Source organism: Borostomias antarcticus, assembly GCF_949987555.1.
Source record: "Borostomias antarcticus genome assembly, chromosome: 1".
NCBI classification, from domain to species: Eukaryota; Metazoa; Chordata; class Actinopteri; order Stomiiformes; family Stomiidae; genus Borostomias; species Borostomias antarcticus.
The window spans coordinates 55,178,900-55,205,129 of NC_140234.1; the positions used below are offsets into that span (position 1 = coordinate 55,178,900).

General features: G+C 47.2%; 1 protein-coding gene across 1 annotated transcript in view; it reads right to left on the minus strand.

The window, feature by feature from the left end:
• pitpnm3 (PITPNM family member 3) overlaps window positions 1-26,230 on the minus strand; it is a gene marked incomplete at both ends in the record, with an annotated part of 100,714 nt that overhangs the window by 22,877 nt on the left and 51,607 nt on the right. Inside the window, 5 exons of the mRNA XM_084436711.1 lie at window positions 743-913; window positions 1,232-1,389; window positions 2,999-3,192; window positions 4,471-4,593; window positions 12,213-12,402. Coding sequence (XP_084292837.1) covers window positions 743-913; window positions 1,232-1,389; window positions 2,999-3,192; window positions 4,471-4,593; window positions 12,213-12,402 — 836 coding nt within the window. The remainder of the gene's footprint in view (window positions 1-742; window positions 914-1,231; window positions 1,390-2,998; window positions 3,193-4,470; window positions 4,594-12,212; window positions 12,403-26,230) is intronic.

Below are 26,230 nucleotides of genomic sequence, written 5' to 3' on the forward strand. Positions count from 1 at the left end.
GTGTCTCCATGTCCTAAAAAGAGGTTCAGAAACGTTCTTTAAATAAACCTGTGCCTCATTAAAGTGCAGAAAAGCCTGCCCTGCCTACCAGCGCCCCCCCCCCCCCCCCCTGGAGCCCTGCTCTCCCTCCTCTCCTCTCTTCTCCCAAAGGGATTGCTGCCTACTTTTTCAGACACCGTCTGGTCCGTAGAGACAGAATGAATTATAATCACATTCATAACTACAGGTTCTGGGGCCAGACTTGGCTCCTTTTATGTTGAGCTCCTTAAAGCGAACAGCCTCAGAGAGCCTGGGACCCACTTCCCCTGTGTATGTGTGTGTGTGTGTGTGTGTGTGTGTGTATATGTCTGTGTTAGAGAGAGAGAGAGAGAGAGTGTGTGTGTGTGTGTGTGTGTGTGTGCGTGTATGTGTATGTGTGTGTGTGTGTGTGTGTGTGTATTCGTGCACGTGTCTCTGCGTGTGTGTGTGTGTGTGTGTGTGTGTGCTTAACAACCACACTAAATCCCAGCATACCCCCTGCTTGCCTCAGCTCAGCCTGCTTAGCACTCCGCAAATGTGAGGCGCTGGCTTTGAAATGCAAAAGACATAAAGTCAATTAACATGGTGATATGTACTGTACCATTAGACAGGAGATAGGCGGAGCCCACAACAAAACAATTTCATGAGCAATGGGGCGGGGCATCCTCTAGTACAGCCTCCGCGGGGCTGGGGCAGATAGATTTTCTCCCGGTTGGGCTCTCACCTATGAGGGTGGAGCGCCCATCCCCCAGGGGGTAGCGCTGGTAGCGGGGCACAGCGAAGGGGGGCAGCCGGTGGAAGAGGGCCTGCAGCAGGGGCTCCAGCCTGGAGGCCGAGGGGTCCGAGGGGTAGAACAGGTTGAAGATCTGGGAGCAGGCGGGACGGAGGTGGCTCACTGTCGGGGCCCCCGGGGGACAACAGACAGACAGCAGCGAGTGAACACAGAGGAGCCGTTAAGTTAGCTGAGTACAGCTGCTGGACCGGCTAAATCCATTCATAACAACAATAATAACAAAGGAATGCCTCAAGGATGTACTGTAGGTCGATATTCATGTTACGTTATGTTTACAATCTGTGTTATACACTCAGCACTGTTGTTGACAAGAGTGTGAGTGTTTCCGTGTGCATGTGTGTGTGTGTGTGTATATATGAGCGTGTGAGACTGTATGTGCGTCAGCGCATGTGCGTGTGTATTCTCTGGTATAGGACCTACCCTGGACAGCGGGCAGCACAGTGCGTCTCATGGCCAGCACCAGTCCCAGGGGACAGCCCAGGAGGAAACATTCGGAGACCTCAAAGTCAAACCAGCCCGGGTTCAACACCAAGCGGGCGCTGCTGCCGGGACGCAGCTCCACCCCTTCCTTCACCAGACTGCAGACAGGCGCAGGACACACACACAAAACACACAAATACAGACTCCACAGTTAGACTGAACAAGGAAGACATTTTGGTTTGCAGGAGACAAAGGGGCGGTCCTAAACCACTCAAGCCGGGCGGGGTCCGTTTTCAGTTCTGAGCAGTTCCATTATATCCAATGTGTACAGTACAGTACGTGTACGGTGAACCTGCACCAGCCAGCCAGCTGATGGAGAGGACCATACAGTAGTAGTATGCCGCGATGGGCTGCAATGACTCTGCATCCCCGACCCCGTGCAGAGCGGGGGGATGTACGAGGGGAAGGGGGGGGGCGGCTCTAAGGGGATTTTGGCTGTTTGAACAGCCTGGCCTGCCTCAGACACAGGCCAATAATAGAGGACCTTTCTGTACCTGCCAATACCAACAGTGCCTCTCTAAGCCCTGAGGAAGCTGTCTACGCTGGTATACGCTGTCTGAGGAGACGGAACCAAGCGGTCTTCGATTTCTGCCTGTTCTATTTGTCTTTTTTGTTCCTTCTCCCCTCAATTCCTAGCTTGCCTCCTCCCTCCCTCCCTCCCTTCCCACCTCAGTGCAGCCTGCTAGCCGGCTTCTCGACCCTCCATCAATCCTGGCCACCTCTTGCGTCAGACTGAAGCCGCCACACACTGTTTGTCTGGCAGTCCTCCTTAGCTTCAGGGGAAGACGCAGACAGACTCACCCACATATTCTCCTTGAGTTCCTCCGAGGGGGGAGGGGGGTTACTGCTCTTAGCATTAACCCTTTAATTCCCCCATAAGGCCTCATCAGAGCAGTGTGTAGGAGGAGACTGCTGAGATGGATCTGAACCAGAGTCAAGAAGCCCTCCCGCGGGAGCTGCGATGGGCGGGTTGATGTCTGGGAAACAGGCCTTTAAGGGTACGGTCAGTCGGTCACACACATGGGCAAAATTAATATTCGCCAGGCAAATGACCAGTGCCTGCCGAGGCAAAATGTGCGCGTTGGATGTGACGCCCAGAAAAGCAGTTGGGGACCATGGGCTGGCCGTGCCCTCCGTGTGACCAGGGGTGCACCACTAGGAAGTGGATTCTACCGGGGCTCATCTCGTCCCCTCAGCCTGCCAATTCCGCTTTAAAGAGCAAAATAACAAGTAGAGGGTAGGGGAGAGGAGCGTTACCATGGACACACAGATCAGTGTGGGTGGGTTAGAGTCCTATCTGGAACGGTGTTTTGGGGGGTTGCTACCCAGGACTCCTGTGCCGGTGTGAACCTCACTGGAGCGTGCAATTCGGAAGGGGTATTCTACTGGTTGCTCCTCCACTGCCCTGCGACATCCACCTGCAGTGCTCTGTCTCCTATGCATGCTGGCACAGGCTCCACAAAGCTATTTTTAGCCTAGCGCAGGAAGGCAGGCTGGCAGACAGACAGAGAGACAGGCAGACACAGATAGCCATCTTGCAGAAAATACTAATTAATAGCAGGAGGGATGAATGTGACACATTCCATGATAAGCCAGACAGGGGCCAGAGAGGTACTGATCTGCGCCGTCGTACCGGCTAGCAGTGGCTACGCTATGGCTTTTAACTCCCAACCGGATTCACCTGACTTCCTGAGTATCTTTTTTTACCTGCTGAAGAAGCTGTGGTGCTGGCCTGTGGAGGAAGAGGTGTCTCCGTCGTACGAGTCACTCTGCTTCCTACTCAGCGGCTGCCTGGGGGGGGCATGTCCTTCGCTGGGGGCGGAGATGTCAATGTTGCTCTTGCTCAGCCTCTTGCTGGAGCCCAGGCCCGGGCCAGCCTCTCCCAGCAGCCCGGGGCTCTCCTGCGTGGCAGAGGACACGCTCTCAAACAGGCCTCACACACTTTCAAACAGTGGCAGCGCTCCAGCTGTTATCCACCGTGGGGGAAAATGTGCCAGCTCCGACTACTGACAGACTTCTATCAATTCTGTTAAGTTGATATTTGTTTGCCAGAGTTCAAGCCTCCGGGAGAGTGGAGAGAAGGTGGGTGAGAAGAGAGGAGACAGGGAGCCGGGAGGGAGAAAAGCTTTAAAGGAGAATTCAAGTCTGTAATTTTGTAGCCTCTAAACACATGTAATATGTGTCTTGTTTACAATGAACTTAAACCTAACCAGAAAATATTATTATTTTTAGTAATTAGTTCAATAAACTTAATGTGGTGGTTACAGACGCTGTTATTTTGAAAGGCTCAATTAACCAGCATGCATTGCGCGAAACTGAGCTATTGGGAGGAGGCGAACGGAGTTGGAATTCGGCAGAACAACAGCGGTTGCCATCATTATCTCTCGAGCGAACATTTGTCAATCAGAACATTTGTCAGACCCTGTATCTTGCTATATTTGCTACTGAAGAAAAACAGACACTGACAAAATACTGTGCAATTTGTGGAATCAAGGATTTACCAGCACCGGCGGGAGTGAGTTTCCATCGGTTGCTGGAACACCGCAGTCCAAAGAACAAGAAAATAAATTAAACATCTGTGCGTCGGTTGTCAACTTTTGTGTGAGTGTGTGCGATCAAATTTTTTGTTTTGTTAAACTAACTTTATAGAGTAGGCTAGAGCTAGAGTGTTAGCATGGTGCACCCGCCTCGAGTCCCCGCCCTCCTACAGTATACTTTTTTTTGTTGTAGTCCTCATTATTTTGCTTCCGGGGACTTGTCGACGTATTTAGACGCAGCAAAATGAACATGCCTTGTTTACATGGAGCAACTATAGTCAAGGAAACCACATTTTTCCTTATTGTTTTGTGGGTGTCTAGTTGCTGAGCCCAATGTTGTTCTAGGGTGGTTTTCCTTTAAGGATCTTGAAATGCTTTTGAGCTGTAAACAAATTAGACCAGACAGGCAAACTGAGGACGAGGGAAAGGACAGGATCACATCACGGTCTGGAGACAGCGGAGGCTGTACAGACAGGATTTTCTCCACTCTAAGAGCTTGTGTGAGCTCACGCCACGGGAGAGGTTACACATAGTTGAGCATAATCCAGACAAAGTGTGATTAGAACTGAGGGTGAACGTAGCTATTGCGTCAACATACTGTACGTGGCCCATATGAGACGGGTTGTTATTGCCGTTTCCTACCTTGAGGCTCTCGGTGCTGTTGTTCCTGCTGCAGTTGCCAGGGCTGCCATGTCTCTGGCGACTGCTGAAACACAGAGCGTCGAAGCACAGCACCCCCCCGACGCAGTCGCCCATCAAGCACACCTGATTGGGAACAGACACACACACGCATGCGCACACACGCACACACACACACACACACACACACACACACACAAATAGGTACAGCTTTAGAGAACCTGGATCCACTTGATCAATATAGCTAGCTAAGCCTGCTCACACATACACACACAAATAGGAACAGATTTAGAAAGCCTGGCTCCACTTGATCAATATAGTCAGCCAAGCCTGTGCAGCAGCAGGAGGATTTGGGCCCATGTCTGCTCAGACTCACAGATAACAAAAACAAACTAGAAAGTACATTCCCTGTAGAAAATGTGAGGTGGGCTAGCTGCTGAAGCTGTATGTAACAGCTACTGCTAGTACTACTATGGACCGGGCAATCTCCATGCACCCACCGGCGAGGACCGTGTGTCTCTAGCCCCCTCGGGATGAATTGTGGGGTCTGTGGCATGGACAGTAGCGTGGTGACGAGACTCCGCCCCCTCAGGTCAGAGCCGGTCGGGGACAGCGTACCCCTCTCCGGGCCACCTACCCGCTCCCATCGGTGAAGACCGTGTGTCTCTAGCCCACTCAGGGGCTGAGTTGTGGGGCCCGTGGCGTGGTGGTGAGACTCCACCCCCTCAGGTCAGAGCCGGTCGAGGACAGTGCAATCACCTCAGGGCAATCTCCATGCACCCACCGGCGAAGACCGTGTGTCTCTCAGGGGCTGACTTGTGGGTTCCGTGGCGTGGATAGTGGCGTGGTGGGGAGACTCTGCCCCCTCAGGTCAGAGCTGGTCGTGGACAGTGTACACCTCTCCGGGCCAACCACCTGCCCTCACCAGTGAAGACTGTGTGGCGAGACTCATCCCCAGATTGTTTAGAATACTAAGATGTGTGTGTGTGTGTGTGTGTGTCCGCGCGTGCGGGGTGGCTGGTTTCTTCCTAAAGTCTACAATCATCTCCACTGTCTTGAGAGCCTTGGGCTCCAGATTGTTTAGAGTTACATCTAATCTGTATCATTCATCTGAAGGTATATAATGCTACAGTAGTCATAGAAGGGTATCTGTACCTTTTAAGAGAGGCTGCGCATGCACCCAAGTTCAAATCACAACTGACACTCTGAACATTCCATCAATTGTTCGTATGGGAAAGCATGACCAGGGGCGCGTTCAAATTCAGCGAACATAGCGAACGTTTGCGAAGGTTAGAGAACTATTTTCTGTTAGCTTTGTGTTTGCCGCAAATGTTTGCTATCAGAAGCGGAACGAGGATCACATTCAACCCAGGCTTAGTGGAGATGTGCTCCCAGATGGGGATTGTTGCGTTTATGAGAACTATTTGGAAAGTTCATTAAAAGCCGTTCAAATGTGACCGTTTGGAGTAAACATGTTTGCGACGAACGTTCGCCTCTGTTAGCTGAATTTGAACGCAGCCCTGATTCAGACAGCTCCAGCTCAGTTCCTGTCCATTTAGCTTGAAAACTGTAGGAGTGGTGACAGGTTAGAAGCTAGAGTGGAGCGCCATTAGTTTGCATGGTGAGCATGGTCGTCAAACAAATGGTCATGAAACAAAAACTATAAATTGAAGAAGTAGTTAAGGGCCTCTTAAGCCTAATTTATACTTTGTGAGCCGTGAGCCACATTTTTGGCTCATTGACGGCATTTGGAACGTCTCGCAGGCTGTGAGCCGCTTGGCTTGTACCACCTCAAATTTCTAGCGGCTCACACCGCGTCATTATATGTCGTACATATTTGATTGGTTGACTGGCCTGGAGAGACAAAGCGTTCTGTGTTGCTAGGAGAGGAGAAACATTTTCTTGTTTGGTAACAACATAGCATGATTGTGTTACATATGGACACAGCAGGGCACGGCTCATTGAGTATAAATGCACAGAGCCATGAGCCAAATGTGGCTCATGGCTCACAAAGTATAAATTAGGCTTTAAAGCTCTCTCCTGTGAACTGTCACCATAGCAACCACAGCGCAGCAGCACAGCTCTACAGCACCAAAGCACAGAACACACAGAATTTGCTGACTCACTCGCCATACGTTTCAATGGGGAGCGCAGTTGCCAAACAAATCGTCATACAGCGAAAACTATAAGTCACACAGCTTAGATACTTACATTGTACGAATCAGCACAGTTGTGTGAACATTTCGATATATAATATGTGTATGAGCTGTTACAACTGTAGGCTGTTAATGAAATTCATGTATCACCAATGTGTTACCCCCCAATTTGTTTTTTTCTGTTTTCCTACTTGATTGATACTTTCTGAGTTTCTCTCAGTTTATTGTTTTAACCTCTGTGAAACTGCCTTTCCATCCATTCCCAGAGAATCCCTCTGTTTAGATAGAACATTTGGTTTCCCCTTTACTCTTTGTCTGAGTGCACGTCACCTCCCTCTATACGAAGTTATAAAAGAGACTGCACGACTGAGTCACCCACTCTTGACTTGGATACACTTCCTGTTCTTGAGCCCGCTTTGCAAAATGTAACAAAATAAAACTATTGTCTTTTGTTTGAAACCAGCTTGAATCGACCACATCGCGTGTTCTTTGAAATCTACCTTAAACCACGTATATACATACTTTCATAAGGCATAGGACAAGTTAGAAAAGTAGTAAAAATGCAAAATTAGCAGCTCAAAAGTTAGTGTGTTGCCATACGTTGGAGGGAGGGCACAGTTGCCGAACAAATCGTCATACAGCAAAAACTATGTCACACAGCTTAGATACGTACATTGTATGAATCAGCACAGTTGTGTGAACATTTCGATATATAATATATATGTGATATGAAAACATATCAAAAATCTGAATACATCCGTTAAAGAGCTAAACATCGTGAACATTTGAAAGTTTGAATGAAGTTTCTAGCACAAAGTATGAAGAGGTTATAAAGGAGACAAAAACTGTGGAGAACTAGAATAAAAAGAAAGAAAGAAAGAAAGAAAGAAAGAAAGAAAGAAAGAAAGAAAGAAAGAAAGAAAGAAAGAAAGAAAGAAAGAAAGAAAGAAAGAGAAAGAAATAGTGGGGATATTATAAGTGGGGCTAGCTTCTACAAGCTAGCCCACCTAATAAAAAATCTTCATTAGAACTCAGAGAACAACACATTCTACTGGACATAATGAAGTCTCCGACGCAAATTCAGGCGGGGACACGTACGTCACGCCCGGGGTGGTCAGCTGAGGTTAATCAGTCACGCATGACGCCAGCACCAGCTGACTGTAGCTGCCATAACATTGGTCAGCTCACTAGAGCGCATGTATTTAAGCTGTCAAAACATGTCATTGTTCGCGCTGCCATTACTGCTGGTTGTGCTTGCATGCTCGCTGCTTCCGCGTTCTCTGCTCTGGCGTCCGCTGCCATTACTGCATTGCTCGTGTCTGCGCGCTCGCTGCTCCGCGTCTTGCTCGCGTTCCGTGCTCATATTGTGATTTGGTGCGTTGCTACCTGCTGCTTCCGCGTTCTCTGCTCTTGCGTTCCTCTCTGCCCGCGTCGTCACTCCGGTCCATGGTTTGGGGGTCCATTTAGTGGCGTCGTGGAGCGCCGGCTTCCGAGGCCGAGGTGCCCGTCTCCCTGTAGCACCGTAGTGCCATACTTGCGTATGGTTGCTCGCATAGCTTGCGTTGGAAGTCCGTTTAGGCATTGCTACGCGCCGGTCACTGGGTTTCATTCATGAGCCGCTGATGTCGGAGGTTGTCCATGCCTCGTCTGCCGCATTCCTCACTGTCGATGTACGCCGGGTGCATTCACCATTGAAATGTTTGCGGTTTCGTGCGTGGGCGTGCTCTGTGGATTCTCATGTATTTGGTTCATCTAGTCCTCCCCTCGCGGCTCGTTCGTGGATTCGCTGGCTGCATGACAGGCATGCTGCTCGTTGCTCACTAGCTGGCGTTCGTCAGGGTTCCCGTATTGCACGTCGGGGCGTCATTATGTTAGATTGCTAATACGCGCTCATGATTCATTATGTTAGATTGCTAATACTAGCTCGTGATTCTATTACATGGCTCAGTGCGCTTTCCTGAGGACATGGGAGGTGGGTATACGTCCCACCCCTACAAAGACGAGAGGAATTCTGGTAGGGACCTGACGTTCATGATCGCATCGACATTGCTTCCGGAGCTACGAACAATGTAAAAATAAATGAGAAATAATTAAATGTATGTAAGTAAAGAGATAAAGGACGATACGTATTATAATAATATTAAGGCTGTCTCGCCTGTCTGGTAGGCCTGGCTTGTATGGCCGATTGCTTAGGCATTTCCAAACCTCGTTCGGGGACAACGACGGCGATGATGCCTTACCAATTATTGCAGTTTATTGGCTTTATACATAGTTCGGGTCAGTAGCATCGGGCTACTGCATGGTTCCTTAGGGCAACGTACCGTAAATTGTGCATTGTCATCAATTGATACAAGCCATTATGCTCTGCAATCTGCTGCGTGTGCGCGACTATCCTGGCTGTTTTGGTTTAACGCGGTGCTTATTCCTTCCACCATTTCCGTTCGTCGCCTGCTCCTCCGCGGTGTTTGGGGCAGGGTTTACGGGCTTTTATTTCTAAATGTAAAAGGGATGTATGTTGCGCTGGTCACGCTTCAATGTCGGATGTGTCATTTTACGCTGCGTTGGTATCCTGCATTGCTCTTCGCATTTAGCCCTTGCTTATTTCAAAGGCTAATCTCCTGATTATAATGCTGCGTGCATGACATATCGGTTTGTCGACTGGACGATGGATAGGGCGTTATGCGCGACGTGCGTTCTCTATCGTCGCTAATATTTTGCGGGGCCCGCAGTGATCTAGGAAACGCTTCTCTTCTGCATAACGGTGCACCGCGTATTTATCGACTATGATCGTTCGTACATTCCGTTAGTCAATAATTCATGCGCTGCTCGCATGGCTGTCCGGGCAGGGGGAAATTCTTTTCCACGCATACTCGTCCCCGGCCTCAACGATCGAATCGCAGACTTGCTTCCCTGTTTGATTTACGGAGTTCTGCAGACTGTGCCCGGCTGCGGGCGGCCCTGTCCGGCCTGGTCTGCCTCTTCAGCAGATGGTTCTGGACCAAGCGATGCCTCGTGCCCTACTGTATCCGCTGCCCGATGCATGAGAGCTGGTCTGGCCCGGACTGCATTGACCAATGCGACTGCATGGTCTCTTTTCGCTGCATTCTGCTCCACATTTTATGAACCTTCGTGCCCGCTAGCGTTTCGGTTTATCAGCATTTATTGTCCATCGTGTTGGATCCAGACGGCTGCGGCCTCGACCGGTCGAACGTGTCGTAGCAGGCGTACGAATTCGCATGCGCTGCTGGACCCCTTCATCGGCATACGAACGCTACCTGGGGCCCGGCGTCCACTACGTCCTGCTCCATATTCAATGTAAACGTCATGCCTGTGAATATTCAATCCTATCTGCATTCATAGTTCATTATGTCGTGTCTAGGCGGCTGCGGCCTCAGTCGGTTAAGAGTATTGTTGCAGGTGTTCTTTCCGCATGCAATGCCTGGACCCCTCCACCGTTTCTCTGCTGGGGAACCGATCCGTCCAGCTCCTCCTTAGTGGCATCACGAAGAGCATCCCCAAGGCATGGTTATACGTCTTCCCTTCACTCCTTCGCTCGTTCATCGGTTAATCGCACGGTTGAGGCAGGGGTGTTTTGGTGGTCACTCGGATTTAATGTTAGAAACAGTCATTCTCGCAGCTTTCTATGGGTTCCTTAAGGTCGGTGAATATTCTACACGCACATTGTCATTCAACCCCGCGCACGACCTCACTCGGGCAGATGTCACGTTGCACGCGCTCTGTTCGTCCTGCACCTGCAGCATTCAAAGGCGGACTGAGCCGGTGCCGGCGTGAACGTTTCCTTATCAGGCACTAACACCTTGTTTTGTCCTCTGTCCTCAATGAGTTCCTACCTGACGAGCTGGCCCCAGGCCAGTGAGGGGGAGCCCCTCTTCATGACGAGAGAGGCAAAGCCCATGACCAGAGCCTGGTTCGCCGCCGGACTCCGCACCCTCTGCCTGGCGTGTGGGCTCCCACCGGACCGGTACACTGCGCACTCCCTCCGCATAGGAGCGGCAACCACCGCCGCCGCATCGCCCCGGTGTCTACCCCGAAGTCCATGGGCCGATGGTCTTCACTGCACACTCCCTCCGCATAGGAGCGGCAACCACCGCCGCCGCCATCGCCCGGTGTCTACCCTGATGTCCATGGGCCGATGGTCTTCGTCTGCTTATGAACGCTACCTACGGCCCGGAGTCCAGGACATTCTGGATGCCCAAAGAGCTATGAGTGGACTGTGACATTGGGTTGGGGGGTACCTCAGTCATCAGTTCATCAGTCAGAGCGCTCTCCGTCAACCCTTCTGCGCATGCGGGCCGCGGCGTTGCTGGTGTGTTCTTTTGGGGGGTAGTCTGTCAGATATTCCACTAGCGTCGGCTAGTGGATGCCAGAGTAACCGCTAGCTGGTCTCTGTGGCTTTCCGTGGCGAACGTGGGCCGCTACGTCTCCGCATGGCCACCCAGCGGTCCCTCCGGGCGCCATGGACGCAGAGACACTAGGCTGTATCTCCCGCGGAACCCACGAAGCGTCGGCCCGTGGGGACCAGGGACTGTAATGTACAGCAGCATTCCACTAGCGTCGGCTAGTGGATGCCAGAGTAGCCGCTAGCTGGTCTCTGTGGCTTTCCGTGGCGAACGTGGGCCGCTACGTCTCCGAATGGCCATCCAGCGGTCCCTCCGGGCGCCATGGACGCAGAGACACTAGGCTGTATCTCCCGCGGAACCCACGAAGCGTCGGCCCGTGGGGACCAGGGACTATAATGTACAGCAGTCCTCCTGTGGCACTCTTTGACGGTCTTAGTGGGCTGAGTTACCTCCGAGCGTCTTCCCGATCGCGGCCCACTCTGATCGTCATTGAGGCAGGGGGCTAGATGCCGTTCCCCCTTCCTGGCTCTCTGGGCCAAGGGCTTGGCCCAGAGGGGGGGAACACCTAGATTGCTTCCCCCTGCTAACGCGCTTTCCACGCCGGTGGAAGGCAGGGGGCCCCCCCGGACAGAGCACACCGCCAAAATTTCATATGCTATATATTATGCCGCTTGTATAATAAATGTTCAAATTTGACAAAAGTGATCTCGACTGAACTGCTATTGTACTCGGCTCTCTGACTTTTAACATAATACCATCCAAGTTTCCCAGGGATGTCAAAGCTATGTAACCACAGACGTAAGAGTTGATACTGCTTTACAATTATCCACAACTGTTGTGAAACAACTCTTTAGAAAACCACTATTTAATGAGATTTTCATGAGAACATGGGTTATTCACAGAGGGATGACTATGCCCACTGCCCAGGTGTGTAGGGGGAGGAGTTCCGGGTCAGAGGCCTCTGGGGGACGCCAGATTACAAAGCTCTTAACTCAATCACCTCTCCCTCCCCAAAGCGTTGGCTCCCATTAAACTGACAGCAGCTCATGATTGGATGTGGCACAGGAGATTAGAGAGTTGGCGATATCCGTCCTCCTGCCCCTCAACTCTCTTCATCCTTCGTCCCCTATGACTAATCTCCAGTGAGTCAGTGTTGCCTTGTGAGGACCTTAAGTGTGTGTGTGTGGGGGGGGGGGGGGCGGCGGCACTTTGCGGGTAAGGAACGCACCTGGCCGGTGAAACCCTGTCCATCCTGGGACTGTAGAAAGCTCTGATAGACTTGGTTGGCGCGGGCAATGACAGTCGCCACAGCGTCCTGGTAGCGCGGAGAGGCTATAGCGAGGAGGGGGAGGGCGGCCAGGGGGAGATGATCCACGCTGCTGGACACGCAGCTCTCATCATAGCTGTACGGGTTAAGACTGGGGGAGGGAGGAGAGAGATGGAAGGAAGAAAGGAGAACAATTAGGAAAGGAAGATGGCTGTTTGCAATGATGTTTAGCTTTTACTTCATTTATTTGACAACGTTAGAAATACACCAAGAAAACTTGTGTTGCCCGGGGATGTCAAAGTGTGTTGTAATGTGATGGAATGTGTTGCCACACTGCATCATCTGGGTCAGAGTGTTCTGGGTCAGTGTGCCCCTATGGAGACTGACATTGACTTTACAGTACCAAGAGTTTCCGCAAACACAAAATGTCATTGCAAATAGAATTTGGAGGTCTCCAAATTGGCCCGTCTCTGCTAATCAAAGATCTAGGTAGGACATAGTTGGGGCCACCTTCTATTGCTCTTCTGACCCTCCACTCTTTCTCTCCCTCTCACCTCACCCCATCCCCTCTCTCTCTCTCTGTCTCTCTCTCATGCTTTGTGCAGATAGAAGCAAGGTGTCGGCCTGGCAGACTACGCTGGCAAAGTCTCTCACTCCAATCCCTCATCCTGTCCCTACGATCAGTCTACGGTCTCCATAGACGCTGGAAGTAGGGGTGCGACACCCGACAGCTTCCCTCTACTCCACCAAACTGTGAAAACTCAAGTAAAGGTAGGAGAGGGAATTTGGTTAATATGTTATAATAAATCCAGCTGACTCAGATGTTTATACAGTTTGTAGCTACATTTGTTCATAAACTAAATACTATGGATGTGAAAATAGCTATGCCAGCTTGTGAAAGCGGAATGTGGCAGCCTGCTTACCAGCACGACTGGAACTGAGTGAGTCATCAACTGCCGGCACACGGCTCATTTAGGTCAATGCAGGCAAAATGCCTAGTAGATAATTAACTAAAAGTAGGACGGTTCGAGCTAAATGTAGGTAGGCCTACTGTACCTATTTTTGTTCTGTTTCACATTTAATAAGATATATGACTATGGAATAACCAGTCCTCATTCTAGTGGTCTATTGACCCTGCATGGAGGAAAAAGGTCTAAGAGCCTGACGCAGTCTGAGGATGCGGAATCAAACGGCCTTTGATTTCTGCCTGCTCCCTTTGTCTTTTCTGTTCCTGCTCCCCTCCATCCCTCCCTCCCTCCCTTCCTAACTCAACTCCTCCCTTCCTTCCCACCTCAGTGCAACCTTCAAGCTGATTTCTTGCCTTGCAAGCAGGCTACAAATATCTGTATCTTCAAGGGCCTACGGTCATTTGCCTAATGACTTTTGATTTTCTTCAGCTCTATGTATTTTTTTATTCTTAAAATATGAATATGAATTATGAGTTCATACAACTACGGAATCTTTTGTGGCAAACCCAATGTCTGCTCTCAAAACTAGCTAGCTAAAAGCAGCAGACAAGCTAATCCAATAATCGAAAATTCGAAAACCCTAATCGAAAATTCACCAGAATGCAGGAATTGAAGTGCTTCACTCAAAATGTTCTGGGGGAGGACCACAGATGTAGGCCTATTGTTTATTCCTATACCTGTTTATTCCTGCCTTCGTTTGTAGCCTGCAATTGGCCTAATGCCAATGTAATATAATATAATAAAGCTTAATATATAGTGTCCAACCGATTTTTTTTAAGGCCGATCCGATACTGATTTTTGGGGTCGTTGCAGTGGCCGATACCGATACGACACCGATATTTTGGGTCGATATTTGTGGCCGATATCCCAATATTTGGTGGCCGATATTCTGGTGGTTGAGGCCAATATTAAATTCACTCGCATTCCTCATAGCCAAACGTCGTATATTGCTACATTGGAAAAGTCCTAACCCCCCTGGCACAACTTCTTGGTTGAAAGATTTTATGTATTTTCTGCATCTAGAAAAAATCTAAAACACACGGTCAGAGGATCTTTAAAAAGATTCCACAGAACTTGGGACCCCTTTCTCTCCTATGTTACCTCTCGAACTTCAATAGACACTTAATTCTGACCAATACCTCTATTTATTTCTCTGTCCTTTAGCTATTTACTTTTTACTTAGTTATTATAAATCGGGTGGTCACACTTTTCGGTGGTCACACATTTCGGTCTATTAAGTGAAAAGTGCTTTGTACCTCCTGGGACATGCAGGTGGGTGGGTGGGTGGTTAACTGGGTGGGTGGGTTAGTTTAACGCTGTTCATTGAGCGGTTCGTTTTTGTGTTTGTTTGTTTTTGCTTTTGTCTTATTGATATGCTTAAACTGTCAAACTTCCCATTTACTGCTGACTTGTACTGTTAGTAACATGTCTTGGTGTTTTCACAATAAATACAAAAATCTCCTGATATCCCTCATCCTCTTCGGAGGGGGAGGCGACATTGTGGTGGATGTACCTAAACGGCTGTCAGAATCACAACTGTAGACTATGGCTTGCTGTCAGCGTCTGTCTGTAAGGCTGTTGGTCTTCAGATCCAGCGAAAATGCAACAATCTATCTCAGCCAAATGAGCCAATCAAATGTGAGTTTAAAAAATATATTTAAAACAAAAATACTGGGATGGCACATTCACGGTGGAGGAAAGGGGTAGGCTAACAGTCTAATATGTATCTCCGAATATAATGCAACTAAATCACTCAAAATGGTACGGTCAATTCTGTCCTTCCAACCTATGCCATCTAAATGATCTAATACTGCACTCCAAAGACAATGCGAACAAGGTTGTTTAAAAGTTGGTAGGGACAATTTGGGCCTCTCAAAATGTTGGTAGGGACATGTCCCGACCATCCATATGCAAACCTACGCCCTTGGGTTGAAGTACAAATTCCAAGAGCCAAGGATTTAAACTCTGCAAATGAAGGGAGTATCTCAAGCTTTATGCTGTGTTCACACCGGGCGCGGCAAGAAAATTTGCGCCGCCCAGTTTGCCCAATCTCGCCGCGGAATCAATGGGTCGCCGCGCGAATCCGCCGCAGAAAGTTCAAATCTTGGCCGTCGCGCCGCCGATTTCTGCGATTCGCGCCGCCCGCCGCCCAGTTCGCGCGAATTGTATTGACTTTCTATGTAAACTCCCCGCGCTGCAGGAAAAATGTGCGCCCGGTGTGAACACAGCATTGGAGTCTGTTGTAGAGTATTTGAGGTATAAGGAGCATCATGGACAAAAGCAGATCTACCGAGTTCAGAATGCACATGAGGAACCCTGAAAACAAACCGATTGTTTGATCGGGTCTGGTAGGTACCAACGCTCCAGTCCAACAGAGACGAGCTGTATGGTGGAAGTTTACCCATAATGGCTTTGAAAATAAACAAATACCAGTGATAGTTACGCCTTACAGAGACAGGAGACCAGCCTACCTTATCATAAAGAACACAGTGGTGGGTGTCATAACTACAGTATTACCCGTAATAAATCTTAGGGCGGAATGGTAGTCTAGGGGTTTCAGGGTAGTCAAAGAAGCATGTTTATAGATTGTGTCACCATAGTCTAATACTGATAAAAAGACAGCATGAACAATTTGCTGTTAAGAAGACAGCTTGAACAATTAATAATGCAAGGCATGATTAGTGAAGTGGCACAGGTCACAGCATGGAGGACACAGTGTACTGTATATGTGTGTGTGTGTGTGTGTGTGTGTGTGTGTGTGTGTGTGTGTGTGTGTGTGTGTGCATGCGTGCAAATCACAGATAGTGACAGCACACACACCAGAGACTTTATATCTGAAAGCGTGGGGACCAGGGTGGGAATTACACGACGGCCATGGCCGTCGATGCCCCTCCCTCTGGCCGTGATGCCCCAAAAATAATTGTTCCCCCTGTGGCCACCAGGGCTTTTGTGCCCCTGCTACCATCTAAATCTCAAGGTTACTTTAAAAGCATCAGTGATCTCCTGTCATTTTCTTGATATTCCTAACTGAATTCAGTTGAGGCTACATTGATATGAATAAAACGTTACACCGGTAGTATACAACTGTAGCCTGCTAGTGGCTTTGATGCAATGTGAAACTGGCACGCACAACCAGCTGCAAGGACTGCTGCTGCGTTGTGGTTCGTTGAGTGCAAGCAAACAAGGTCTGAATTGACTATATCGACAGCTAATAAATTATGACACGGTTCAAATGCCTTAGCTATCTAGCCATTGCCCAACTATTCTTCTTTTTCAACAAAATAATTTACAGAGCAGAGAAATGCTCTCTTTGTGCCTGGTGATGGCTCACGTGATGGCTAGCTAGCTAACTCCACAGGCACAGCTTCAGTTAGCTAGCTACTGTAACTTTAGCTAATTTTACATTACTGACAGCCAGCATTGTTAGGTGGATAACGTTAGCTGACTAATTGAATGTTTAACTGACTCAAACATTCCATTTTTAATACCTGTGTAAGTTGACAGCCCTACTAGCTTGCTAGTTAGCTAGATAGAATCCGATTACTCTGGCTATTGATAGATACTAGCTACCCTAATTACAGTACGTTGCACTATATTGCCTTTCTAGAGTAATTCTGTGACTAAAGAGACTACATCAGCTGAAACGTACTGTATTGTGCTGCCTGCTAAGTGCATGGATTATTGTCCGGCGGTTGCTTGGCTATACTAGTTCTACATAGCATTTCCAGTGAAGGGGCATAATGCTTGCTCAGCTCCATATGATTCAACCAAGATTGCATGACTTATGACAACATTATGGAGGCATAATTTGATACAAAAAGTGAATAAAGTAGGCTATTTATGTTTTTCATGTCTTTGATTTGATTTTTTTGATTTTTATTAAATTCATGCTTGCAGTGGAACCAAAGGCCCACTGAAAAACGGCAGAATTTTACAATGCATAAAAAGGTTAAGAAGAAAACAGACAATAACTTGGCATATACAAACAACTATTCAGGTTTAAAATATGTCAGGGTAAAAACAAAAGCAAGCAAAGGTAGCAATCACTGTAGCTATGCTATGCTATTTGTGTTTTATTATACAGTCTAACTGCAGTGTGCAGAGTTGAGTTTTTCAGCCTGTTGGTCTTGGCCCTGGGTTCAGCCAGCTTGTGCTGGTTTCTCAGTGTCCTGGCAGAGCAGCTGCCTCACGTTGGTGGCAACAGGTCATGCAGAGGGTGTTGGTCATTGTGCATGTTCCTGACCAGTTTCACAGCAGCATCCTCCCTCCTGGTCTGGAGCGACGGGATAGTGAGATGTTTCCAACTCTCCATGTCATTCATGTTTCTTATTTCTTGAGCATAGAGAACAGTTATTGTATCTTATTTGGGTGGTAAAAATTCAGTAGACCATTCACTAAAAGGGATCACTGAATTAGACTAAGTCATTTATTCGTAGGCTTCAAATCCTCTTATTTCACTCAATGGCCTTTGTGCCTTTGCATGTGGCCTTTGTGCCCTAAACATTTGAGTGACACCGAAGGCCAAATGGCCTTGTCCCTCTCTCTCTCTCTCTCTCAGTAGGGCCTGGCGCATGTCATGGTAACACAGCCCCCTTCTGCTGGGACAGGACACACACAAACACACACACACACAAGCACAACTCAGGTCATATCCCTGTTCATTGCTTATTTGTTGAGGTGGATAATAAGTAATTTGTTTATGCAAACACCTGCTGCTGATATTCATGTGACCTGAAAAGTGCAATGCTGTTGCTTAGCATGTTTCACTGGAACTGAATGTACTGTAGGATGGATTTATTGCTGTTGGGTGAAAACCTTGATTAATTATGCATTGAAAGCTGGGATTACCCTTTACAACGTCTGAACATCTTCCAGCCCTGGTACCAAATACATTTATTGAAATAGCTAAAATAATTTTTGATTTTAAGCTCCAAAACATGTTCTTTTCAATATTCTGAAAACTTGCCATTTTGACCTGATAGCAACACAATATGCAGCTTTATTTTTTGGTAATTTGTTATGAGGAGTCTCATTTTGAAATACAGGGCAGGTCGTTGGTGTTGTTGTTGTTTTTCTCTCATTAGAGAGATTCATTAACATCCTCCTGCAGTTGTGAATTGGTCCCTGAATAAACATCTAAATTGCATCTGCAACACTGGGCCCTCCATCCAGTCTCTCTCTCTAAATTGCATCTGCAACACTGGGCGCTCCATCCAGTCTCTCTCTCTAACCAGGGTGCAGAGGAGTTTAACCTTCAACATTCCACTTTTCAGATTGCCAATTAAGAGAATATTCTCAGCCAAAAGATCAGAAAAGAGCTAGTGCTGCAGCTGACACAGCAGCAGCATCGGTACTCCTTGAGACGGAGAGAGGAGACTAGCGTGAGCAGAGAAACTCAGGAGGCTAACGCGCTATCGCCTGCACAGCTCACCAGCACACCTCAGACACAACAGCACAGCCACTAATGGCAGGTAGGTAGGTGGTCCCACATCGCAGTTACCAGACTCCGGTTATGCTTGAGGAAATAAGTCATTCACACATACACACACACACACAAAAGTGTTCACACTTAATGCAGGAGCAGCAGAGCTGTAGTATACCTGTACCATCAAAGTACAAATCTTCAAAGAGACACTTTTTAGTAGCTACTGTAGCTAGCTGCTCAAGGACACTTCGACATGTACAGTAGACCCGCTCTACCTCCTGAGCCTACAGCTACAGTATTGTGTCAGGGTACATCATTGATGGACAGATGTGATCGATAATATCAGTTGTCTATAAACACAGTTGGAGTCAGACCTGCGTGGGACTCAACATTCCATGACTGCTGCCGTCTCCCAGTATAACCTTTAGAAAATCTCTCTCCCTCTCTTTGTCCTTCTCTTTATCTTGTTCTCTAGTCTTCTCTTTTTCTCTAGCCTAGAGGTCATCAAATATGCATTTTCCAAGGCCGATACCGATATTTTGAGAGAAGAAAAGGCTCCCGGAGAGTAGGGCTGCTCGATTAATCGGATTTTAATCTAGATTAAGATTTGGGTTGTCAACGATCATTAAAACAAAATAATTGCCATAAAACGATTTTGCACAAATCAAGTGCACCCTACACTGCAGAGCTACACTGTGCTTGACCCCTCCCCCACCCCCCCAAAGCCCCAAAACAAACAATTTAGTTCAGAGCAAGACGAGTTGTCAAGCGAGGCGCACGCATGCTCCTCTCAAACAAAACACGACAAGAAGAAGATTATGGCAGCAGAAAGACGCTGGTGGACAAGAGAGCTAAAACAACGTCAGTGGTGTCGAAACACTATGGGTTCGCGGAGACAGATTTGGACCAAGTTGACACGGTGTGTAAAATTTGCTACGCAGTCATAGCTGCCCCTCAAAGTAGCCCTTCTCAGTCCGCTCGCTCATGTCACACAACAGTCCTTTGCCGGTCCATTCACTTTGCCATCAAAATAAATCGGTGTTGGCCTAGTTAGGAGAGGCGTCATAAACATGAAGCTTCACTTACCTAAGCAAAGGGGTCTATTTTAACAAATGCTGGGTTTTGAAGCCTCGGAGCTACCATTAAATAACTTATTTAGACGCGTTCTGTCTGAGTGAAATTATTTTTCCGAGGTAGTCTTCTTCTGTGGTGGTGCCGGTGCTTTGAAGCTTCTTTATTTATCAGTTTTGGCACTTTTATTTATTTATTTATTTATTTATTTATTTATTTATTTATCAAGGTCAAGGTTCACAATTGTCTCCCATGGGATAAATGTATCTAATCCAAATAACATTGTTAAAAAGAAAAGCCACTGTCAACATTTAATAAATTAATTGTTATCAAAGTCAATGTATAATTTGATATGTTAAGAAAATGTAAAAACTTTTGATTAAAAAAAAATTCAATGAATAATCGTGTTACATAATCGTGATCTCAATATCAATCAGAATAATGGTGATTATGATTTTTGCCATAATCGAGCAGCCCTACCGGAGAGGCCCCATGCCAACCTCATGCCCAGCAACATCCCACTGTGTCGCGCCAACTGTCCCTATCAAGTTACCCCGCCCCCCCCCCCCAACCCTTTTTTTTTTCTTGGCTCCTTGCTTTTCGTTTCCCCACTTCTGCTTAGTGCCCATACCTAGTTTACTCTACATTCTTTAGGAGCCCGTCTGCTAAATGCTTATTGTGCCTTATTATGTGATACGCTTAAATATCATATTATGAACTACCGGGATAGCTAACACATAATGACCTACCATGTAGATAACATCTCTGTAACTATGTAAACATGTTATATAGACTTAAACATAAACTGAGGTGGGATTTTAACCATTTCCGAGTTACACCAACAAAATGCATTCACGTGCGGAGCCTGTGGTCTCTGAGCACCCTTTCTAGTTACTTTTCCCTTGACTAAAGGGCAGTGCAGTTAGCAGAGTCAGGGGAGTGGAGGCTGGTTGGCCCCTGTGCATGGTCTGAATCAATGGCGGAATCAGGCTGTTTGAATGAGGCCCCGTCAATGCGCAAAAAGCCAAGATGTGTCATGTACAGTGAAATAGTCTTCATCCTTGATTAAGATGAACATGATGTACTGTAGGCTTAGTTAGCTACGTAGCTGCTTAGCTAGGCATCTACAGCACCCTAGGCTAAAACATGTGATACTAATATCAATAAAATCACTTGCAGTGTACATACACTAGTATTTAGTAATGCAGCATTGGTAAAACTCAATCTTTGCAACTTCAAAGAAAGCTTGCTGTATAATCTCTCTCTCACACACAGCAGTAGGATGCAGGGTTACAGCTCAGAGACTGCATTAAATCCCCTCTGACAGCTAAACATTCGAGGGGGGGGGGTGTCTAAAACGGAAAACTTAAAAGGCTGGGAATAAGTAGGCCTATTTTAAACTTTATTGTTTCATTGTTGTAAACAATCGATTTTGTCTTTTGCTTTCAAATACAGTTAACCTTACTCTAACCTAAAAGGATACATAAAAAAGGACAGTGCAGATCAAGGAACATCAAAATGTTAGCTACCCTAACCCATCGGCCCCTTGCAAATACACAGTAATGGCCATACAATGTGTTTTGAATGTAAGCAGGCTTTGACTATGGCGACATCCCTAGACTGTCATCATGGTACTGTACCCACTTTGAGGAAGCCTGCTCTAGTATGTTTGGGGAGACTGCGGCACTGCATCTCACTTTCCTCTCTTCATTGCAAGGGCACTTCATGTTTTCATAACAGCATGCCTTTCCATTGGAAGGGCACCTATAGGGAAGGTCAAGTTTAGATCATAGTAAAGGCACCCTATAGGGCGCTGCATCACATTTTCTCTACTAGAAGGGCACTCATTAAAAAACGTTATTTAATTTTCTTGCTCTAGAGGGCACATCATGATAATTTATTGCATGAAGGGGCACAGAAGGCCCTCAATACTTCTTTCCCCATTTTTTTCCCGCCTTTCACTTGGAAGGGCATCTACGAGGGTACTTCATGAGTTGTCATCAGAAAGGCACCTGTATGTAACCTTACAAGTGTATCCCATTGTAAGGGCACCTACTGTATCACATCACATCACATTTTCTCCACCGGAGGGGCATCCATTAGCAAACCATCCAACATTCTCACACATTTAAGAATATCCTTAATATCACTGCATCTCATTTTCTCTACTGGAAAGTGCACTCTTTGGGACAATGATGTAGTGGCAGCATAGAGGGTACTTCATTATGGCACCATTTACCTTTGGAAGGGCCCCCATAGGGAATGTCAGGTTAAAGGACCATACCGGTCTAAATATGATTTGATCTCCTAACGCTCAATTCACACCACAGCGATAGCGAAAGCGGAATTCCGCTAAATGGGTGTGTCCGAAACGTCACCTTTGGGTGTCTCAATAATGTGCTACCGGCAAGCTACTCCAAAGAAACCACATAATTATCTAAATGATATTGTTGTTGTGATACGGAATGAGTTGTAATTATTCTTTTAGGTGGTAATGTAGTGTTAAGTCTCTAAATCTGTGGTCGATTTATTAAGAGAGCCTATTTGAAAATGTGTTTTTACGTTGTCGGAGCTAGCTAGAGCCATGAAGATGACCGGGCAGTCAGCACGTCTACACCGCCAGCCTCATATGCTGCGATAAAGCATGCCATTTGGTGCCTGCCAAGGGACTACAGATGCAAATTATTTTGCATAGACCCATATCTGTAACATTCATTCTGGTTCTGATTCTCCTTCTTCTTCTTCTTATAATTATTATTATTATCATAATACTCTGGGCCGGCCACAATGTGATGCAGCTCGGCTTGGCATAGGGGTTCCTGGAGCTCTGTAACCTGGCTTTAGGCTACGATCGCGAAGTTGTGAACAGAATAAATACCACATTTGAGCAAATATAACCTGCTCCGCTATAATGAAACTGTTAAAACTAAGATGCCTGGATAAAGAAATCTTTTTTCGAACAAATATATTTGACAGAATCAGTATTCTACGCAAGCTAGTTCTTAATGCTAATTCAGACAGACTCTCTTTTTTCGGATATCTTTATAGTCCACTAGGGACTTGTCATACAGGACAGGGCTTGAGGACACAGCCACAATTAAACGGTCGTCCATCTTCAGAGTTTGTTTCAGTAGGGAATGTGTTCTTTGAAACAACAGCGAGCTTCTGCTTTCTGATTGGTTGCCGCTTTTTTATTTCGCCGCAAAAGTTGAACTTTTCTCAACTTTTTCGCACCGCTTTTTGCTGGCTCCGCCCCCGTCATAGCGAATTCGCTGCTCACCATAAACAATTAATGGAATCGCACCGCTTTTTCAAAAGGTGGCAGTGGAATTCCGCGGATAGTGTGAATTGAGCGTAAAACTGGTCACCCAACGTATATCACATTACCGCAATCAATTTTCTGAAGTAAAGCTCACATTAAAAGATACTTGCATTTTCACATTTTACTTACATTTCAAACGTTGAACATGATGGCTTCAAAACCTATTTTTGTGTGTTGGCTGTAAGCCGACACACCATGACGAGGGAATCCTATTTGTCGCTCCCTGGCCCTTTCTCTGCCAGTTGTTGACCTGCAGTTCTATGTTGCTACCACAAGAGGCAGTGCTCCCAGAACATCAAAACAAAAAGACTCCACAGATTTCCCAGGTCAGCGGTGGCCGAGTGGATAGTGCGCTGCCTATCACCGCGAAGGTTGTGACTTTAATCTTTGGTGTGGACATACCAAGGTACCATGACATATTTTGTCACTGGATGTTATAGAAGTTATGTAACGAGCGTGGGTCATATTTGTTAATTATAGACCCTTTGACAGCCTAGTCAGCATAAGTATGCGCGCGCATTCTTGAAACAGTAGCAGAGGAAGACAGACGAAATCGCATTTGCGGTGCCCATTTTATATCAGGTAAGTTATTTTGACTACCTGGTTTCACTGGAATGTTTGGTTGAAATGTAGCCCTTCTCAGTCCCGTTGTCGCATTCCACTCGCTCATGGCAGACAACAGTCCTTTGCTGGTCCATTCACTTTGCCGTCAAAATAAATCGGTGTCAGCCTAGTTAGGAGAGGCGCTCAGATAAACATGAAACTTCACTTACCTAAACAAAAGGGTTTATTTTATCAAATGCTGGGTTGAAGCTTCAAAGCACCGCCGCCACCACAGAAGAAGACTACCTCGGAAAAATAATTTCACTCAGACAGAACGCGTCTAAATAAGTTATTTAAAGGACAATGCTCGTTTTTGACAACCTGGACCTTATTTACGACATATTATAAGACGTTTGACTCACCGAGATCACTTTGGTGTAGTTCGGAGGCATGTAGAAGAAATTTAAAATCCAGCGTGAGCCAGTATATCCATGTAATGGCGGTGGTGGGGGCAACGAGAATGCAGCTTCTAAAAATCTATTTTCTGCCGCGAAACGGTTGTTTTCATTAATCTGTCTTGATGAATCGCTAGTTGTGCTTACATAGAGCATAACTGTTGTGGTTTTCACATGCCATGATCTTTAGAAACGTCTTTCGAAACGAAATAGCTTCCTCACTTGCTCCAGCACTAATGCGCACAATCGTTGCTCCGATTGTGCGCATGCGTGCTGGAGCAAGTGAGGAAGCTATTTCGTGTCTAATGACGTTTCTAAAGATCATATTACAGAGACATGTGAAAAACCACAACAGGCCTATGCTCTCTATGTAAGCACAACTAGCGATTCATCAAGACAGGCAAATGTGAGAAATATATAAATAACTCAGTCCTGCTGAACTCCAAAGGAACGTTTTTCTCTTTATTTCACGGGTGGAGGTGTGGTGATAGAAAGCAGGTACACATCAAGCTGCTGAGGCACCAGCCCTGAGATCTATGTACGTTCTCACCCCCAGCTGCTGTCTCTGGCGAAACGCCAGTCACTGGAGTGCTAAGGACTGAGGCCCTAACTCCCTCTCCAAGCCATACTAATTAGTGGAAATATAAACACAAACATCCTCTGCATGTCAATAGGGTGAAAAGATGGGGGGTATGCATGTATGCATATGTCTGACAAGATTCCCCTTGGAAAGACTGGCAGTTTTAAATATGATATGAAAACATTAGTCATGCCTAAGTAGCTCACTACACAGTCAGCAGCCAGAGAATGTGCTCGCCTGAGCTGAGAGATGTCTCATCAAATCGACGAAAAACCGTAGCTCTCTGCATTTCCAAGTCCCAGAGGTTCTCATTACCTAACAGAGGTCATAAGAGGAAGTCAGGTCTTAGAAATCCAAGAATCCAAAGGATTGTCAACTCAATAATGTGTTACTAAAGGGGGAACCATCTGCTTTCATAGAAGCTGCTGAAGATGACTCGCATAAAAGGGGAAAACACTGACTGCCATCTTATCCTAGAGGTACTGTACCAGCCACTGCAATTTATTTAGCCTTACTGTAAAGTCTATTCCAGAAACTGATAAATCAGTGGAAGCACACAATAAACTGACTGTTAATTAGACAAACAGCAGTGAGTCATCAGATCTATTCTTTCTGGGCTGCCAGATCCCTGGGGCCAGGGCAGCAACAGACTGAAGGAGAGTCGGGGGAACGGGGTCTAGGGAGCACGTGGTGGGGCGGTTAGATGTTACAAGGTTGAGGGCCTCGTTGGGGGAGAGGGGAGAAAAGTGGGATAAGGTGGGGCGTGGAGAGGAGGGGGGGAGCGGAGAGAGGGTGAGGGTGGGGGGGTGAGGTTTGTGCACGGAGCGTTGTCCGGGGTAGGGGGGAAAGAGGATTTGATATCGTTAACTTAAACTTAACTAAAAGAAGTTGGCGAAATCATCAGGGAGAAGGGAGGAGTTGGGAGTAGGAGGTGGGGGTTGGAGTAGTGAAGAGAAGGTTTCAAAGAGTTTTTTTAGGATTGGAAGCAGAGGTTAGGATTTTAGAGCGGAAGAAAGCAGCTTTAGCAGCAGACAGGGAGGAGGAGAATGTGGAAAGAAGAGATTGGAAATTAAGAAGGTCCTCTGGGAGCTTGCCTTTCCTCCATTTACGCTCAGCTATTCTCAAGCTCCGTCTATCAGTACGCACTGAGTCCGACAGCCATGACGCAGGTGGAGTTTGGCGTGCAGGCCTGGAGGTGAGGGGACAGAGATTTCCAGAGAAGATGAAAGAGTAGAGAGGAGAAGATCAGTGGCAGTATCAGAGGGTAGGAGAGAGAAGGATTCAGGGGCGGGGAGGGCGGAGGTGATGGCAGTGGAAAGGTCAGTAGGGGAGAGCGAGCGGAGATGGCTACGGGCGGTAACCATGTGGGTAGGAGGAGGAGTTACAGGGGAAAAGGGGATGGAGAGGGGGTAGCACATGAAATAAGCTGAATCCCAAATCGCGCACTTAGGCGAAAGTGCAGAGCACTCGCGGCCTTGTGGCCTTACATGCGCGTTCCCGCTAAAGTCCACAAGGGCTCAGGGTAGTCCCAAAACGGAATTGCTAGGTCCACAAGTGCGCCACTGCCGCCATTTTGCGCACTTTAACCGCACTTACCGAAAGTCCGCAATTTCGC